The 20,230-nt window shown below is 35.7% G+C and overlaps 1 protein-coding gene across 2 annotated transcripts in view; it reads right to left on the bottom strand.

The window, feature by feature from the left end:
• Nucleotides 1–3,785: 3,785 nt before the first annotated feature.
• Nucleotides 3,786–20,230, bottom strand: part of TBC1D23 (TBC1 domain family member 23) — a 56,728-nt gene continuing 40,283 nt past the window's right edge. Inside the window, exons 13-19 of one of the 2 annotated variants that reach the window (XM_005201221.5) lie at nucleotides 19,169–19,278; nucleotides 14,910–15,049; nucleotides 13,563–13,607; nucleotides 10,555–10,643; nucleotides 8,049–8,184; nucleotides 6,258–6,452; nucleotides 3,786–5,433 (exon numbers count right to left, since the gene is read on the bottom strand). In XM_005201221.5, the coding sequence (XP_005201278.2) occupies nucleotides 5,352–5,433; nucleotides 6,258–6,452; nucleotides 8,049–8,184; nucleotides 10,555–10,643; nucleotides 13,563–13,607; nucleotides 14,910–15,049; nucleotides 19,169–19,278 (797 nt within the window). In that variant the 3' untranslated portion in view covers nucleotides 3,786–5,351. The remainder of the gene's footprint in view (nucleotides 5,434–6,257; nucleotides 6,453–8,048; nucleotides 8,185–10,554; nucleotides 10,644–13,562; nucleotides 13,608–14,909; nucleotides 15,050–19,168; nucleotides 19,279–20,230) is intronic. The other variant, XM_002684708.7, reaches the window with a different exon arrangement.

Genomic DNA, 20,230 nt, shown 5'->3' with positions numbered 1-20,230 from the left:
TGTCCTGGATCTTAGTTGCTGCACAGGCTTTTCTCTAGTTGCAGCGAGTGGGGCTACTCACTTGTTTCGGTGTGCTGGCTTCTCATTGTCCTGGCTTCTCTTGTTGTGGAGCACTGGCTCTAGGGTGCAGGGTCTTCAGTAGCTGTGGGTCCCAGGCTTTAAGGCTCAATAATTATGGCACACAGCTCAGTTGCCCCATGGCATGTGGGATCTTCCCAGATCAGGGATTGAACAGGTGTCCCCTGCACTGGCAGGTGGACTCTTCACCACTGAGCCACCAGAGAAGCCCAATTTGCTACCCTTTGTGGTCTGGAATAGTTCAAATTATATTGAAATATATCTTAGTTTTTAAAAGGATACTATAAAAAACATTTTGAGGACAATTAAGGGACATTTATTTCAGTATGAACTGGATATTTGTTGCTTTAATGACTTTTATGTGAAAACTGTGATTATGCCGAACAGTCTTCATCTGAGAACATGCATGCTGAAGTATTTAGGGATGAAGTGTCAGAATGTCTGACTTGAAAATGATCAGCAAAAAAGAAAATATGTTCTTAGTAACTATGGGGTTTTTGAAGCTTTAACAGACTAACTGGACTTGGCTTTGCAGCAGGAAGATCTTTAATAACCTTCTAACTCTATGTGCTGTGTGTTTAGTCGCTCAATCGTGTCTCTTTGTGATCCCATGAACTGTAGCCCGCCAGGCTCCTCTGACCATGGGGATTCTCCAGGTAAGAATACTGGAGTAGATTGCCATGCCCTCTTCCTGGAGATCTTTCCAACCCAGGGATAGAACCCAGGAATCCCACATTGCAGGCAGATTCTTTACCATCTGAGCTGCCAGGGAAGCCCAAACATATTGCAGTGGGAAGCCCATCCCTTCTCCAGGGGAACTTCCCAACCCAGGAATCGAACTGGGTCTCCGATTGCAAATGGGTTCTTTACCAGCTGAACTACCAACCACCAAATTCTGCTATTCTTATGGTCTACTGAGGCTCCTTATCGATAACCTCAAGATACACAGATGACACAACCATTATGGCAGAAAGTGAAGAGGGACTGAAGAGCCACTTGATGAAAGTGAAAGAGGAGAGTGAAAAAGCTGGCTTAAAAATCAACATTCAAAAAACTAAGATCATGGCATCTAGTCCCATCAATTCATGGCAAATAGATGGGGAAAAAATAGAAAGTGACAAACTTTATTTTCTTGGGCTCCAAAATCACTGCAGATGGTGACTGCAGCCATGAAATTAAAAGATGCTTGCTCTTTGGAAGAAAAGTTATGACTAAACTAGACAGCACATTAAAAAGCGGAGATATTACTTTGCCGACAAAGGTCTGTCTGGTCAAAGCTATGGTTTTCCAGTAGTCATGTATGCATGTGAGAGTTGGACTATAAAGAAAGCTGAGTGCTGAAGAATTGATGCTTTTGAACTGCAGTGTTGGAGAAGACTCTCAATTGAGAGTCCCTTGGACTGCAAGGAGATCCAGCCATCCTAAAGGCAATCAGTCCTTAATATTCATTGGAAGGACTGATGCTGAAGCTGAAAACTCCAATACCTTGGCCACCTGATGCGAAGAACTGACTCATTTGAAAAGACCCTGATGCTGGGAAAGATTGAAGGCAGGAGGAGAAGGGGATAACAGAGGATGAGATGGTTGGATGACATCACCGACTCAAAAGACATGAGTTTAAGCAAGCTTCAGGAGTTGGTGATGGACAGAGAAGCCTGGGGTGCTGCAGTCCGTGGGGTTGCAGAGTCAAGGCATGACTGAGCAACTGAACTGAACTCAGTATTAGCTATTACAATCTGATGAAATGTCCTGGAGTTCAATAGTAGTGATGGTTGCACAACTGTGAATACACTAAAACCCACTGAACTGTAGGTAAACCTAATGATACACAGACTACATTTCAATAAAGATGCAATTTTTCAAGTTCAAGCTGTTAATGGTATAGGTGAAATATTACTTTCATTACACATTCAACCTGTGGAGTTGAGTCTTCCCTAAGTCAAACTGTCAATTTTAAGTAGAACTGCCAAGCTATGGCTCTAAATTTAGTATGTTAGAATATCATGTTAAGAAGTTTTAAAGGTACTGTGTGAAACATATCAGTGGCAAAAAATGGTTGAATAACCATCAGTAAAAATTTATCATCCCTACTAGAAACATGTGTTATTAATGGTGGGCAAGTGACATCAAATCTTAAGAGGATTGATTTTACACCTTAATAAGCAATACTAATTCCCAGGGATCTGGGAGAGAAGAGGGGTACTCTTTCTTTGCACTAAATTTCTTTGAGCCTTGGTTTTCTCATCTTGAAAAATACAGTAAATACCAAGCTCAAGAGAAATGCTGGGCTGGAGGAAGCACAAACTGGAATCAAGATTGCTGGGAGAAATATCAATAACCTCAGATATGCAGATGACACCATCTGCAGAAAGTGAAGAACTACAGAGCCTCTTGATGAAAGTGATAGAGGAGAATGAAACAGTTGGCTTAAAGATCAACATTCAGAAAACGAAGATCATGGCATCCAGTCCCATCACTTCATGGCAAATAGATGGGGAATTAGTGGAAACAGTGGCTAACTTTATTTTTCTGGGCTCCAAAATCACTGCAGATGGTGATTGCAGCCATGAAATTAAAAGACACCTACTCCTTGGAAGGAAAGTTATGACCAACCTAGACAGCATATTAAAAAGCAGACATTACTTTGTCAACAAAGGTCCATCTAGTCAAGACTATGGTTTTTCCAGTGGTCACGTATGGATATGAGAGTTGGACAATAAAGAAAGCTGAGTGCAGAATTGATGCTTTTGAACTGTGGTATTGGAGAAGACTCTTGAGAGTCCCTTGGACTGCAAGGAGATCCAACCAGTCCATCCTAAAGGAGATCAGTCCTGGGTGTTCATTGGAGGGACTGATGCTGAAGCTGAAACTCCAGGAGTTTGGCCACCTGATGCAAAGAGCTGACTCATTCGAAAAGACCTTGATGGTGGGGAAGATTGAAGGCAGGAGGAGAAGGGGATGATAGAGGATGAGATGGTTGGATGGCATCACCGACTCAATGGACATGGATTTGGGTGGACTCCGGGAGTTGGTGATGGACAGGGAGGCCTGGCGTGCTGCGGTTCATGAGGTCACAAAGAGTCAGACACGACTGAGCGACTGAACTGAACTGAACCACACTCATAATACTGCAACCCCTGCAATTCTGGAGGGTACACAGATATGGGTATCCCAGAGTGAATTCTAGTTCTCTGGGTATCAGACCAGTGCAGAGAGGATACAGCTACATAAGTGCCTGGTGCAATCAGTGACAAGTATTTTCATTTGATATTCATGAATAATAACTGGGCTATTAAGATGAGCAAACAATTTTAGACAAGTAGTTCAAGGGAGTAATTTACTACACATAGAATGTAATGTCATTAGTTTTAAACTCCCTCTTTCCTCTTACCCATCTGGATGAACACAAAGAGGAATCTAATACTTTCAAACCTGAAATTGGAACACTTCAATTCCACTGTAAGGATAGCCCTCAATCTCCTAATTTTGTGGTATCTGTAGAGATTTACAATTGGGTGGAAATGGATAAAGAGAGAGAGATACTGTCATTAAGAACAAAGTTTTGAGGACTTCCCTGGTGGTCCAGTGGTTAAGAGGCTGCACTCTCAATGCCTCCAGTGCCGAGGGTACAGGTTCTATCCCTGTTGGGGAACTAAGATCCTATGTGCATGTTGGCATGGCCAAACACAAAAACAAAAACCACAAAGTTTTGAGCAAATTGTACTGATTTATTTACAACTGTAATTTATAAAGAGTAACACAAACATCTTTACATTAATATTATGAAAAAAGTCCCATGGCTGAAATGGGCAAAAAATGAGACTTCAGGACATTTCTAAAAGGGGCACCAAAAGAAGGGGAAAAATGCAATACAACAGTCGTGGGGAGTTATAAATATCAAGTATTGTACCAGGTGCAGTTTCATGCAAATGTCTTCAACCACTCAAACTGTTTTTATTTAGATACGAGAATAAAATATCTTGAACTATGTTGCCTTTTATTCACTTGATTTCCTTTAAGTAAATTAAAATAACTGGCTGTAAACAGGATACATCTGAATATTTCTATCAACCCCTAGAGATAATCCATGACATTTTAGGACATGGCGGGTTGTGAGGACTTGTTACTTCCCAAACAGATTTTTGTAAGCAGTCATTCCATGGCCCCAAATGTGTTCCTGGATTTCTTTCACCAAATGTGTCTAACACAAAACTCAATGAATTAAACTGAGAAAGCTGCAAAATAAAGCAGACCACTTGCAGTTTTGTCATACTAAGAGAATAAAAATCATTTCAAACCACTAGAACTTTAATAAGAAAACAAAAAAACAAGAGAAAAATATTTCATGAAGTGATGATAAAAACTAGTTTATACAGCTCTCCGATCATCTAGCTTTTCTTTAAGTCAGTATTAGTGTGGTCACAGACATAATCTCACAGAAGATAAATCCATGTGTGCTCAGCACCTGTTTTGAAATATCCTAAATCAAATACTCCTCTTGTAATAGAGACCAATGACACTTGTAAAGATACAATTTTGTCCCCCAAGTGTTAATTTTAATCTTAACATGCCTACCTACTTATTATAATGCTTTTAATTGCTCCTTAGATACAATTAAGATGAAGTGTAGTATCTAAAGCACTCAGTGTTAAGATTATTAGCTAATGGTACAAAGATGACTTAGAAACTGATGTTTCAACATTTTACTAGATGGTCTGAATTTGAATTGGCTGGAATCTTCATCCATTTTATTAAAAAGATTTCACTCTTTTTAAGAACAGAAATGGCAAACTAATTATTGATCTATATAATACTTTTTAGTTTCTGATACTGCTCAGTGGGTAAAACTAAATGTAGCAATTAAAGGGGTCTCTTCAGTGAATTCTATCTCTAATTTTCAGTGAAGACATTGCAAATACACATGTGTATGGTTGTTTTTAAATCTGAAACTGATGCATGTTCTCTTAAAACAGCTCTTCAAAACAGAACTGCATTCTGCACCCTTAGTTTATAAGGGCACAGGGTCAGCTACTTTCAAGTCATTTGATAACTGACCTTTATAAGAAATCATTTTACAAAACCAAAAATGCAAAAAAAAATTTAAAAAAAATTTAACTGTCCAGAGATTGATTATAATAATTTATACTTTCTTAGACTTGCTATTTAAGCACCCCCATAAGCAAATGAAAGTCTCCAATTAGTATTCAGTCAGGAAAATATGTCCATATTTCTCTTGGTTGCCTTAATTTCTTTTGAAATAATTTTCGTTTATATTAACTTTCCAAAGCATCCAAAACTTTCATGATCTGTTGTTTTATGGCTTTGGTAGCATCTCCTGCATTTGGAATCAAATACCTATGGGGAGAAAAATATATGTTAATAACACTGCCTTCTGTTGAGGACTCATATTCCACTTCCAATGGGGAAGTGACCCACAAACCCAGCACAGACGCCCTCCCATGTACTCCCCCCGTCACTTCTCTCAACATATACTCAAAAGTGCTATTTTGAAAGAAAGAAAATCCAAGTGCAAAATGATTTTTCTAATTATTGTGTAGAGCAAGGTGGAATGAACTGGAGATCAGGAGTCAGGAGGGCTATATTTGGTTCTAACACAAGCTAAGTGTGAAGATCTGTTAGTCACTCAATCCCTCTGGGCTTCACACTGTTACCTGTACGATTAAAGATGATTTAGCTTCAACAGCAATGTGGCTACAGCCCTGATGCCAGTCCAAGAACTGTTTGTCACTGGTTCGCAAGAAGGCAAGGAGGAGCCTGTATCAGACTGTTAACTAACTACATCATCCAGCACACTGCTTAGTTCACTGAGACTTTTCAAAACAATAACTTTTTGATGAAGGAAAATAAAAACAGTGACTTACATTCCGAGAAAAGCTCATTTAATTGCAAAGCAGCATGTAGTGCAGCACTGATGTAGGGTATTCCTAAAGACCCTTCTGTCAAAGTCTGTGAAGTTAGCTATGGCACTTAATGAAATCATGTGCTAATGCCTAATCCATATATTACAACAAATTTGCAAGGAAAAGATAGCAGGAATACCAATAAAAGTGGTTCAGGTATCCTATTCCACCATCCATTTCCCCAAAGTGAGAAACAAATCATGTTTAATCATGAACTAATTCAGTAATTCAGATAATATCATCCTAAGAAAATCTTACCTTTCGATTGCCAAGATTTCTATTCCTGAAGCGCTACTGTTTCCATACTTGAAGGTAATTAGCTCAGGATGTTTTTTTTTGGATGTTATTTTAACTACAGAATTTAGTGCTTGTCGAGACTGTATATAGGCCAATCCTTTTCGTGAAAGAATCTCCCTTAAACAGTACATATGTGTTGCAGTAACCAACAGATGACTTGAGAGAGACAAAAGATTAAAAAAAGCAAAAAGAAATGTCATTCAGAACAGCTGTTACTTCAACAGTCCCAATTAAAAAAATTTTCAACTCCAGATGAAACTACTTTTGAAGGCAAAGGATCACTATTGATTTAAATAAGCTACTTAATAACAGCTTTTAATTTGCCTTTAGTTGCAGGCAAAATTAGTGTTTTATTGACAGATAAATTCTGTAACTATTTAAGAGTAAAGTTTATATTTAATATAATAAAAACTATAATTAGAAATTATTAAAATAATGGATTTTTGGAATCTATTCTACATGTAGTATATTTGAAATATACTACCTTTCAGACTTTTAACAGCAAACTATCCTCATGTGACATACCATAGCATATACTTTATATCAAAGCAATACCTGGACTGCCTTACATATTTAGTAATATTCTGAAACGGGCCCCAAAGACAAAATAAGGATAGAATTATTAACACCCACACCATGCCTTGTGTCTCAGCTCACTTTTAGTATAGTAATAGTACTCACACACTTTTATGAAATACAATAAGACAGATATCCAGAATGAGGGACATTCTGCAGAAAACCTGACCTAGACTCAAAGGATTCACTCATCATGAAGAAAAGCAGGCAGTATGATGAGGGGAGCACTACTGTTGTTCAAGGGATGAGACTAAGGAGAGAGAGAAGGCAAATGCGATGTGTAAAACAGGACTAGACCCTGGATCAGGAAAAAAGGATAAAGACTATAAAAGATACCTTGGAGATACTGTGAAAAATGTACATGTGGTCTGCATGTTACATGATGCTCATTTTTAAGGTTTTTAAAGATGTGACAGTGTTATTGGAATTGTGGAGGAGACTATTCATATTCTTGAGAGATTTATGCTAAAGCACTTGTCATATTTATAAGCTGCTTCTGAGTGGTTTGACAACGGAAAAATGTGTATATGTGTATGTATTTACAAAGATATTTACACAGAGAGATGGGATACTGTGAAAAAAAGTTAAAAGTAGCTGAGTTTGAGAGAGGCTTATATTCTATGTACTATTCAACTTATCTGTTTAAATTTTTCCCAAAAAATTACCTAAAAAATATTTTTTTTAAAACCAAGATATATAATACAAGCTGACAGAAGAAATTCTATCTTACTGTACTTAGATACATAGATTTTCTTTCGCACTTAACCTTCATATCACGACTTCCCTAAATTCAATCTTACTTCTGAAGAAGGCATTTTAAGAAGTACCGAGGGACTTACCTGGTGGCACAGTGGGTAAGAATCCGCCTGCCAATGCAGAGGACACAGGTTTGGTCCCTGGTCCAGGAAGATTCCATATGCCATCAAGCAACTAAGCCCATGCGCCACAACTACTGAAGCCTGTGAGCTCTACCGCTCCAGCAGTTTCCAACTACTACTAAGCCTACATACTCCAACTACTAGAGCCTGTGCTCCACACAAGAGAAACCACCGCAATGCGAAGCCTGTGCACAGCAACAAAGAGCACCCCCACGCCCAGAAAGTCCATGCACAGCAACGAAGACCCAGTGCAACCAAAAATGACATTTAGAAAAAATTCAACTTAAATAAAAAGTACCTAGGAAACATGTGTCCACTTTCTTTCACTTCTTTACAAGGAAAATGATGCTTGACATCTGGCTTGTTTATCCAAGTCTGAATGTTCACAACCTCTTTTCTATCATCATCTGACATTGAAGAACTGTCGATTTCATCTGTAAAGAATTTAAGATGTTAAAAGTGGGTATCACCAACTTTAAAAATGATAGCCTGAAAAAATTTCAGTAGTATTTTAAACAGACAGGTTGAAAAACAAAACAATCGATTCTAACCCAGCTACTGTATTTCCTGTGCCAATGATACTAATAATAAAAGTATTATGATGAAACATCACTACATATGGTAAGAAAATCAAGTGAAAATATAACATATATACTTTTATTACAATATTAAACTACCTGAGGAATTTCAACTTTTTTGATTTATACAACATAACTCTAATCTATGACTAGTCTGTAGGGAGATGGTGGAATTGTCCAATCATTATATTACCACCTATCTTGAGGGCAAAAATGGCTGAGTTCTTTTTCTCTTGCTGGTTTCTTTTCCTTTTTTGTTTATTGAAGTACAGTTGATTTACATAATCATATCAGTTTCAGGTGTATAACATAGTGATTCAATATTTTTATAGATTACACTCCATCTACAGAATTACTGGCTTCTGATTCTGGGGGAAAATAACAACTAAATAATCCTGGGATAAGTAAATCTATTTAGTGGGGTTTTATGTGAGAGAAATGTAAGACATTCCTGTTATTCTGTTTTTCTAATTTAAGAAAGGGAATTACACTCCCTAGAGTTAATTGCAGATGTTCTTCTCTTCACTTTTCAAAAAATCAAAATACAAGAGACATAGTAAAAAAAATGAAATCTCACGTATCTATTCACTTCTAGCTTAAATAAAAATTAAGCCCTCATGGATTTCTGCCCAATCACATCCCCATTTCTTTTCCACCAAGAAACAGTGACTATCTGAATTTGGTGTCACATCTTTAATCAAACAAGAATATTATTAAATAATATACTGTTTTGCATTCTAAGTTAACATAAATAATAGACTGCTCAACTGTATTCTTCTCCAACTGCTACCCTATTCCCAACATTATAAATTTTACCCATGTTGACAATCATAGCTCCAGTTTTCTTATTTTCATTTCTGTGTAATTTTCCAGAGCATAAATACATATGTATAGATATAAAAACATGATATGTGAAAATACACCAACATTTCTTCATCCATTTCCTTCTTTTGTTAATGGAATAACAAATATTTAGGGAAAGACAGACTGATAGGTAACAGGAAAATGACAGAAGAGACAGAGCAAAAAGGAGAAAGGGAAACAATTACAAATAGCATACAGAAGTTTATGAAACAGAAGGTAAGAATAGCTAGAGAAGGTGTTGGGGAAAAGCTATAAAGAAATAAAGTACAATGTACTGATTATTGTGTTATACTATAAAAGAGAAAATGTACTTTTAGAGTTTTTATACAGGGATATAAAAATATTATATAGAAGAAAAATAAAAATTCTGTGTATTTGCTTCAAAAAAATTACATATAGAAAATTATTTTCCCTTCAATGCAGTTTTCAGGAAGGTGACTGTAATATACACTAAACTGTCAAATGTGAGTCCCTCTAATCTGGCAATCTTACTGGGAATTATTTATCCTCTAGATACACTTGCAAAAGTTCACCTAGATATATGTGAATATACATTCATGTACGCACACACACACACACAAAGATAGCCACTGCTATTTGCAATAGTAAAAAGAACTGGAAAACTACCAGGGTCAACTGGGAGAAGACTGATTTAATTATGGTGCATTTGTATAACAGGAAGTCAGCTGTGGGCTGAGGTGGAAAATACACAATATGTATTACTAAGTGAAAAAAGCAAGATGAGATTTGGGAGTATTCTTCTTGTTTTGTACTTTTATATACAACATATATTTAATATATAGTATATATATTTATGTATTTTTTCTAACTCAACACACATTAATACTAATTATGATCACTTAGGGTAATCTGAGCAGTGGGATTATGAACAAAAACAATAATTTTTTAAAACATAAAGACAATCACGAATTTCCCTGGCACAATATCCCCATCTTGTGGCCCTTTAGGATATTGCCTCCAGTTTCAAAAGGCTCTTTTCAGAGGTCTCAATTTTGAGATTTCCTGAACTTGAGTCCCACAACTCTTAATCCCCTACATGGCTGAATCAAGGGGATTTACGTCCAATCCCATGGACTTAAATACTATTTATACACTGATAATTCCCAGATTATCACCGGCTTCGACATCTCTCCTCAACTAGACTCCTGTAATTATTGCCTACTCAGCATTTCTACTGCATAATTTAAGGCATCTAAAACCAAACTCTTAACAGAAAAACCACAGACTCTCCAATCTCCTCTACAGAATCTCACTGTGTCTTGCTGGTCCCAGAACGATCTCTACAATCACTCCTGATGCCTGAGGAAAGCAGTCTGTATACAGAGAAGTGTAGTACCACACCTGTGTCGTATTCTTCCTCATCCCCGATGCTGAAAACAGGCTTCACACCACGATAAGGCTTACCCACTCTGTCACTGCTGCTCACATGCCTATAATTCAGAGAATTGTAAGAGGGAAATCATCACTTAAGTTTCTAAAGATTTTCCCCAAGTATCATCTGAATATTAAAATACAAATGTTCTTTGTCCACCCCCTACCTCACCAAGTACCACCCAGTTTCAGGCCAGCTATGTTAAGGAAATTGAAACAAGATAAGGAAATCATGTTAGCAAAAGTGGCACAAGGGCTTGGTGTGCAGAATGCTTTCAAATCTGTAAAAATTATGTTTTAAACAATTTTAATGTTCACATAAACCAATGCACTGGGACATTCCTTAACCTCTGAGCTCTGTGTCCTCAGCTGTAAAACGGTAATGACAATATCTACTCTTCCTGGCTACTGTGAAAATTAAATCAGTTAATATCTGGTAAAGCTCTTGAAATAATGTCTGGCATACAGCAAGTGCTACATACATGTTTCTTAGACACAACAGTTTATGAAACCAAATATTCAAATTCTAGTAGGAGTGCCTAAGGGCTTCTCATTTGGGTACAGATGTCTTAAGGCTTTTCCTCCCATTTTTTGTAATTTCTGTTACTTCTGTCTCAATAGAAACTAAGATGCTACTTCTTTTACATAAATAAACCATGAAAATTCTCAAGTGAGAATAAACCACTTCATTCTCAAGTGGCAGAAACAAACAACATGTAAACTCAAACTTAATTAGTTCTGTAGGAAGTTCTCTTTTTTATATAAAAATCAATACCTTGTTACTTTTCAGGTAATCTCCAATAAACCAAGAAATACAATTAAAATATTTAGACAAAATATTACATGTTTCTGGAGAAAGAGTACTATTTGTAGGATAAAGTTCAGCTAAGATAATCTATGATGAAGGAAAATTGTGACTTGCTTTTTCCCTTGTCATGTTAAGATAGAGTTCAATTAAGTTGTCTTAGAATTCAATTTTTCCCAAAAAACAGAGATCAAATCTATATTTTAAATAATTTCTTAATACATAGCATCAATAAAAATAATGACCTAATTTGGTTAAAATAAGCTTAAATCTTTACTTCTCCCAAAACAATATTCCTTAACAGAAAACCAACAAGAGTTGAGTGTATGACAGAATTGTAAATTAATCAATACACTGCTTACAGTTTAAGTTAAAATCATAAAATCATTTGATTTTTATGCTAAAACATATCTAATGTAAAGTTATCCTATAAATTAGCAAATTTTACTCATTAAAGACAAAAATATGAAAGAAATAATTAAAATAAATCTATGCACTCAGATTCAGCTCTCTAACAAAAGGCAAAGACAAACACAGCTTTATGTAACAATACATTTGTGTCATCTAGAATATAAAATTGTATGAGATTGTGTTATTGGTTCTCTCCTGATATTAAAGCATAATTAAACTTCTATAATATAGAAAGTAACGAAGATAATGTTTACAGTAAATGCTTGTACCAGAATGTTTGTATGAATAAAGTGACATCCAAAAAAAAGATACCAAGCTATACATTATTGAGCAAAATGTATAATACAATGCAGTTTTTATAAACAAGATGGCTAAAGATAACTAACAAAGTTCTTAAAAGACTATCAAAAACTGAAACTCAATATCTGGACTCTTTAAAAAGCAGTCTATCTATGCTTTTTTGCAGAAACAAAATCTACAAAATAGTCTGAATAGATTTTAACTTTACTTACTGGGCTCAAAAACAAACCACATTTATTCTAACTTTTCATTAAATTCTATTTTCAAAATGGATATAATCTCTAGGGACCAGAAAAGATAATTTTTAATTTTTTAAAAATTATTTGGGATAAAATTTGGAAGTTAAAAAAAAAATCAGAATAATTCGATGGTCCTGTAACAAGAGAAAACAGAAACATGATTCACAAGTAGATTATAATTTTAAAAGAAGCCATCCCCTTTAAAATTATAAAATTCTAATAGAAGCTCTGTAACTGGCATCATACAGGAGCAGTCACAGTAAATAAAATCTCTTATACGTAAGTTGAAAGTAAACTATTGCTAAAAATGCTACTTCTAATTCACTGAAAACACTGAAATGATCTGCCAAAAAAGTCAACCTCATTATTCCAGAGCTTAACTTACTTTTCAAAGTATGACTAGAACTTCTTTTTAAATGTTCATAGGTATTCCTATAATTGATATTCAAATTAAAATCGTAGAAAAGTCGTGCATATAAAAATGTAAAGCCATATATATAAGGTTCTATTGTTTATCCTAATTGAAGATCCAGTAGATTTCTAAACTTTAAACCTATGGAATTTAATAAACACCCCAATTTTACTGGGATAAGAGAAGAGATGGATTATATATTAACATGTCCACTGTGGCCTAATTTCTTTCAAGGAAAAGCAAAGGCAGAACCCTAGAACTGGAATTCTTTGGAACTGATTTATATAATGTTGTCTCTCTAACTTAAACACATACATCTTATTAAGAAAATTCTAGCAATATTATCAAATGACATAGTGTACGTGAAATAACAAAAAATTTGAACCGCAAACTATGCTTTTTTTCAGGTGCTACAATTTTCTCCACTGTTAGGGCATGAGACAGAAGTAAATGATCTCCAAAGCTAATAGCCTCCCAACTCTGAGACTATGTATTTTCTTTGTTTCATCTTCCTCTGTCTTAGAATAAAAACATGAAATTTGTTTTATAAAATTGTGTTTGAATGTATGTGATTTTCTGAGGAACAGGAGATATAAAAGGAGAGGCAAGGAAAAAAATTTAAATGATCAAGCAAAAAAACCAAAAGGAAAGCATAACAGCATCACACACTCCTAAAAGCAGAATGAGAAGAGTTCAGCATTTGAGACAGCTGCATGAAATCTGAGCCAAGACAGCAACAGGCTTAGAGACAGCGTGATGCATGCCAAAGGAAAAGGATGGTCCAGTAAAGCTGTGCTACTCGTTGGCTTACCGCTCGGTACATGTTCTGTCTGGCCAAGGAAGATTGAAAGACATTCTACAGCAAATTGAGGCAGAGGACAGAACAATATGATTATTAAAAACACAACAGCTTTAAAACAAAAATATAGTATAATCAGTTCTTCTAATTGTGTATATTAAAAAGAAAATGTTTTGATGATCCCAAGTACAAAGAAAAATGAAGAAAAGCCAGTTTCAAGTGATTATTTAACAAAGAGAATAGTCTTTTCAACTTAGTATTATCACCAGTTCATTTTAAAATAAAATTTTAAGTGTTCATGCTACAAAATGTAGCAATAATAGTACCCTAATTGAGAATGCACTAATTAAAAGTATTTTTAAAAATAAAGCTTTTGAAAGCAGACAGAATTTTAATGAGCAAAAAAAACTTTCAGCCTTGATAAAAAAACTTTTAACATTATTTATCAGTTGCCCATTTTAGACAAAGTATCGTTTTTTGGATTAATGAAAATAACCTACATCTTGTTATTTACTAAACGAAAAAATATATATACCTCTGTATGCATATGTACTTTATTTAATAAAATGAAAAATAGTACATTCCTTATATTCAGTTCTTCAAGTCAAATACTTCAACTCTCCTAGTATACTGCAAGTAAGACATGAGATGAAATTAAATACTATAATACATTTCCAAGATGAGGCCTGCTTAGAAACGAATTTCACACTGGAATTATTAGGTTAGCTTTGAACTCTAAGAACAAGAAAGATCAGTGAAACTAACGTGGAGAAAAAGAAAACATATTGTGCACTCACAGTCCCAGTGAGAAACAATATAATAGACATTCTTAAACTTCCTTATCATTTGTTAGCTGGTTACTTCATTTGTAATTCATGGGAGAAGTGAGGTCACACATGCCGTGAACAAAATTCTATGAAGATCTGAATTCTTAAACTTAAGAAAACGGGGTTCTGCTTTATTTAGTATGACTCAATTTTCTAGGTTTTAAATTCCTGAAGCCAAGAAAGAGATTACTGCTATGACATTACTGCACTTAACAGATGATTCCAACCACGTGACAGGTGGGATTATACATAATAGTGCTGGAATATTTTTTTCTAATGAATGGCTTGAAGGGGCAGAATTATTATTTGCCACCTATTCCGGGCAGTGGAAGAAGAGAGTAATCTTCATAGTCAACCTTTACAGCAATAAAGAACATCTCTGTGATGACAATGAAAACTGGAATCATCTAATAAAAAAACATAATTTACAATCTTTTTTTAAAGCACATTCTATTCAACTAACATTTACTGTAAGATACTTTTCTTCAGCTTGAATTACTCATCACAAATTCATACTGTATAAGTAACTCACCGGTCCACAGGAGTTGATGTATTCTCAATAAAGCTGATAACTTTTTCCCTGACATTAACAGATTTTGTCTTCAAAGCAACAGTCATTTTATTAACTAATGATTTCATTCCTCTATCATTTGAACCATTAGAAGATTCACCCTAGGGGGGGAAAAAAAGAATTTACTGATGAATTAACTGCTCTCCAAATAACTAGCAAGACACACTACTGCTGAAGGTTGTCTCGATGTTATGCACTGAACTGGGTGCACCTCCTACCACAAAATCATATTTTAAAGTCCTAATTACCCAGTATACCTCAGAAAATGACTGTAGGTGGAGACAGGGCCTTTAAAGAGTAAATTAAGGTTAAATGAGGTCATGTAATAGGTAGGCCCGATCCAAAATGACAGATGTCCTTACAGGATAATGGGGAGACATCAGGGACTTACCAGCCCAGAAAAAAGGCCATGTCATCTGCAAGCTGAAGACAGGTGCTTCTGGAGAAATTAAACCTGTCACCCCTTTGATCCCAGACCTTTAGCCTCCAGGACAATGAGGAAATAAATTTATGTTGTTTAAGTCACCTAATCGGTTGTGTTTTGTTAAGGCAACCCGAGTAGACTGACACACTGGGTGAAACCATTTTAGGAACGGAAGGTAGAAATGAAAACTGAGGATATGTACTACACACATAAATGTGTGCGACCTGAAACTACCTTTTATTCAGTAAGAAATGAAGTTATTGACCTCTTAACTCAGATAACTCTATAAAAACAAGTAAAATTACAATCACAGTATCATTCATATAGCTAAATTTTGAAACATTTATTCTTTATAAATTTTTGCTGTTTAAGACATTATTACTTAGGTCTTTATTTCTCAAGAAAAGTCATCTTTATGCACCTAGTGTAACAGATTTGAGTATAATTCTTAGATTGTATATAACTGTTCCTTTACATCCTACTGCAGCGGTTCCCAGTCCTTGTGGCACTAGGAACCAGCTTTGTGGAAGACAGTTTTTCCACAGATGGGGGCTGGGGAATAGTTCAGGCATTAGCGAGTGGCAGAGGAAGCTGCTTTGCTCACCCACCTCCCGCCACTCACCTCCTGCTGTGCTGCACAGTGGGTTTCTAAGAGGCCTTGGACCTCTCTGCCCTACAGGCAAGTTGGTTGCAGATGTCACAAGTTTAAAAATTTGCCTATCTTCTGCCCATTAATTCCTCTTCAGGATTTATGGGAAGGAAATAATCAGAAAATGCCCTAGGATTTAGTCACTAAACTATTTTTTAAAAGTTTAAAAAACAACCATTTAAAAATATTAGAAAATGCTCAAACGTTCAGTGAAAAAGCAGAAAATAAACCTATTTGTACACTCTGAGCACTACTTTTAAAATATAATACTACAAAAAAGCATTATAAAAGATGTGAAGAAAATATTTCAAAATATCAACAGCTGTTATCCATGGTTAGGTAACAATTAATTTTGCTTTCTTTGTATTTTTAATATTTACATATGATGCTATAATGAAATGTATTATTTTTATTTTTAAAACAAGTCATTAATTAAAATGTATTATTTTTACTTTTAAAACAAGTAAGTCATTAACTAAAATATGTTACTTTTATTTTTAAAACAAGTAAGGCATTAACTAAATAACATAAAAATCATGTTTCCATTTCCATATCCAACTTCAAAACCAAATTATACTGACCATGGAATTCTTTGGTACTTTAGAAGATAACACATCTTTAAGAGTTTCTTTAATAGCCTCACTCATTGCTTTTCAAATCTGAAGATAAAAACTTCAATAGAGAGACTATCCAATGCTGTGGGCGGGAATATAAATTAGAATGATGTTTTTTAGAGGGCAATTTGATAATAATGCAGAATTCTAAGGATTCTGACATGTCATCTTTTGATCAAGTTATTTCATTTCTAGGACAAAATAATGTCATATGCAAACATTAGTACAAAAATTAACAGTAGTGTGCACAACAGAAAAAGACTGGAAGCAATGTAAATATTCAATAATAAGGGACTAACAAAACAAATTATAATATATCCATAGTATTTAGATATTAAAAACGAAAACAGCAAATATTTATTAAATAAATGGTGAGCTCCTAAATATCTAAAAGATCATGCTGAAAACCTAATTCTCAGAGAAGCTTTATCTGCACGATTTGACAATAATTTGCTTTGACTTACAAGACTGAAGATAAGCCTCAATTCATCATCTACTAAGTTACAAAGTTTATCTGAGCCACCAGTGAAGTATAAAGTATGTAAGTGACACTATATAGTATGCAAGTGACAGGTACTACACTTTACGTTCACTTGTACATTTAATTCTCATGTCATTATTATGAAGAAAGTTCTGGTATTATCACCCCTATTTGCACAGATGGAGAAACCAGAGCGGAAATGATCTTGCTGGAGATCATGAAGAAAATAAGTTCTGGAGATAAAACCTGAGTACCCAGGTAAGTCTGATTGGTAAGCTCAGGACTGTACTGGAATTTTCCTTCTATTTCTGATTTAGAGAATGATCATCAGGTAGATAGGGATCATTACTTGTGAAGAAAACAATTTAATGACAGAGCCAGGCTTCAGCAATATGTGAACCATGAATTTCCAGATGTTCAAGTTGGAGGAACCAGAAATCATATTGCCAACATCCGCTGGATCATGGAAAAAGCAAGAGAGTTCCAGAAAAACATCTATTTCTGCTTTATTGACTATGCCAAAGCCTTTGACTGTGTGGATCACAACAAACTGTAGAAAATTTCAAGAGATGGGAATAATAGACCACCTGACCTGCCTCTTGAGAAATCTGCATGCAGGTCAAGAAGCAACAGTTAGAACTGGACATGGAACATCAGACTGGTTCCAAATAGGAAAAGAAATATGTCAAGGCTGTATATTGTCATGTCAAGGCTGTTTATTGTCACCCTGCTTATTTAACGTATATGCAGAGTACATCATGAGAAACGCTGGACTGGATGAAGCACAAGCTGGAATCAAGATTGCTGGGAGAAATATCAATAACCTCAAATATGCAGATGACACCACCCTTATGGCAGAAAGTGAAGAATTCTTGATGAAAGTGAAAGAGGAGAGTGAAGAAGCTGGCTTAAAGCTCAACGTTCATAAAATGAAGATCATGGCATCCAGTCTCATCACTTCATGGGAAATAGATGGGGAAACAGTGGAAACAGTGGCTGACTTTATTTTACGGGGCTCCAGAATCACTGCAGATGGTGACTGCAGCCATGAAATTAAAAGACGCTTACTCCTTGGAAGGAAAGTTATGACCAACCTAGATAGCATATTAAAAAGCAGAGACATTACTTTGCCAACAAAGGTCCATCTAGTCAAGGCTAGATGGTTTTTTCAGTGGTCATGTATGGATGTGAGAGTTGGACTGTGAAGAAAGCTGAGCACCGAAGAATTGATGCTTTTGAACTGTGGAGTTGGAGAAGACTCTTCAGAGTCCCTTGGACTGCAAGGAGATCCAACCAGTCCATCCTAATGGAGATCAGTCCTGGGTGTTCATTGGAAGGACTGATGTTGAAGCTGAAACTCCAATAACTACTGCCACCTGATATGAAGAGCTGACTCATTTGAAAAGACCCTGATGCTGGGAGGGATTGGGGGCAGGAGGAGAAGGGGATGACAGAGGATGAGATGGCTGGATGGCATCACCGACTCGATGGACATGGGTTTGAGTGAACTCCAGGAGTTGGTGATGGACAGGGAAGCCTGGTGTACTGCAGTCCACGGGGTCACAAAGAGTCAGACACAACTGAGCGACTGAACTGAATGCAGATGATACAAAGTACAGAAAACACATAAAAGACTTATTGCCCAAATATTTCCAAAGAAGAACAGAATGGATTTACTCTCACTATTCTCCTGGAACAAACTAATTGGGAGAGTCCTGAGAATCAACTCACTTTAAAGTCCAAGTTAATCACAGGAGTCAGAATTATCTCCGTTGATATTTAAACAGAAGTAGAAAATTGTCACTAAGTGATACCAAGTTGCAGCTGGGGAGGGAGAAGTCTGAATTCAGCAAGGAGACCACCAGAACTCCTGACTAGTTTAACTATGCAGGTCGGCTCCTGTGATTTCATTAACCTCACGACAATATGTGTCCTCATTGTACTTGTTTGAAATATTTTGACTCCATTTCTTTTATGGTGAGTATTTAGATGTTAATCATCATTTCTGAGCATTCATCCAAATCTGGTGACATATTCTACATACACACTTACATCCACAGAAGAATTGATGCTGCTCCTTGAACCTGAGGTGCTAGCAATCCAATGGCCATATCCGTTTTCTGGTCCATCCACATTGATGTCTGCCAGGTGCTGCTGCAGTGCTTAAAGATAAAGAGGAAGAAGGAAAAAAAGTCCTGACATATCAACCCGCCTTAGAAGTCTGATAAACATGTCAGACATGACTTAGCAACTGAACAACAACAGAAGCTGAACGAAAAAGACCCAAGGGCATAATCACAGGTATTTCTTTCACAGCACCTTTGTAAAGAATAAAAGATGCCAGGCTACAGAAAGTTTTCCTTTCCCTCCTCTTTCTTCTAAAGCCCTCTCTCTACACACATATAACTTTTCTTAATTGACCCTAAGGGTGACAGTAACCATATACACAGATTTGATGTCTTCCTCTTTGGAAGGCAATCTTTCAAGTATTAATAAATAATTTTAGCAACATTTTGATGATATAAAGGATTAATGGAAAACCTATGATGGCTTTTGTTTACCATAAAGAGACATCAGTTAATCCTTCCAGTAATAAAGAAGCAGTCTTAGGCATTAACTGCTGTGGAAAGAGAGATTATTCTTGGAAAAGAAATAATTCATGGTTTAAAAAAATTTTCCTAAAACCTAGCCTATCTGTGCTATATAAAATAATGCTTTTCAGACACTTTTGAGAACAATAACCAAGTTTTGTGTTATGCTGTCAGAACTTCCAATAAATAACACTAGGACTTAGGCCAATACTTGCTTAACACCAGTACTCATTAAAAGAAGCCCTTTTTTTATATCACTCTGGGTATGAGCCTCAAGGGTAGTTAGTTATCAGGCCATGATACAAATTATATCCATGATAGGAGATAAAAATTCTTGCCAATATCAACAAAGACCAAGTTGAAATAAACCCTAACCTATCGAAACTTCTAATTTATAACATAAGATCATATTAAGTCAGAACTTAAGCCTGATAAGACTCTTTATGATTCAAACTCAGGATTCTACTGCCTCCAACAAATATTAATTTGATTTTACTATTAATTTTCCTAGTAATTACAGATT

This window comes from Bos taurus, chromosome 1, assembly GCF_002263795.3.
Source record: "Bos taurus isolate L1 Dominette 01449 registration number 42190680 breed Hereford chromosome 1, ARS-UCD2.0, whole genome shotgun sequence".
Classification (NCBI taxonomy): Eukaryota; Metazoa; Chordata; class Mammalia; order Artiodactyla; family Bovidae; genus Bos; species Bos taurus.
Note: the sequence above shows the minus strand (reverse complement) of the source record. Positions and strands in the feature narration are given on the sequence as shown.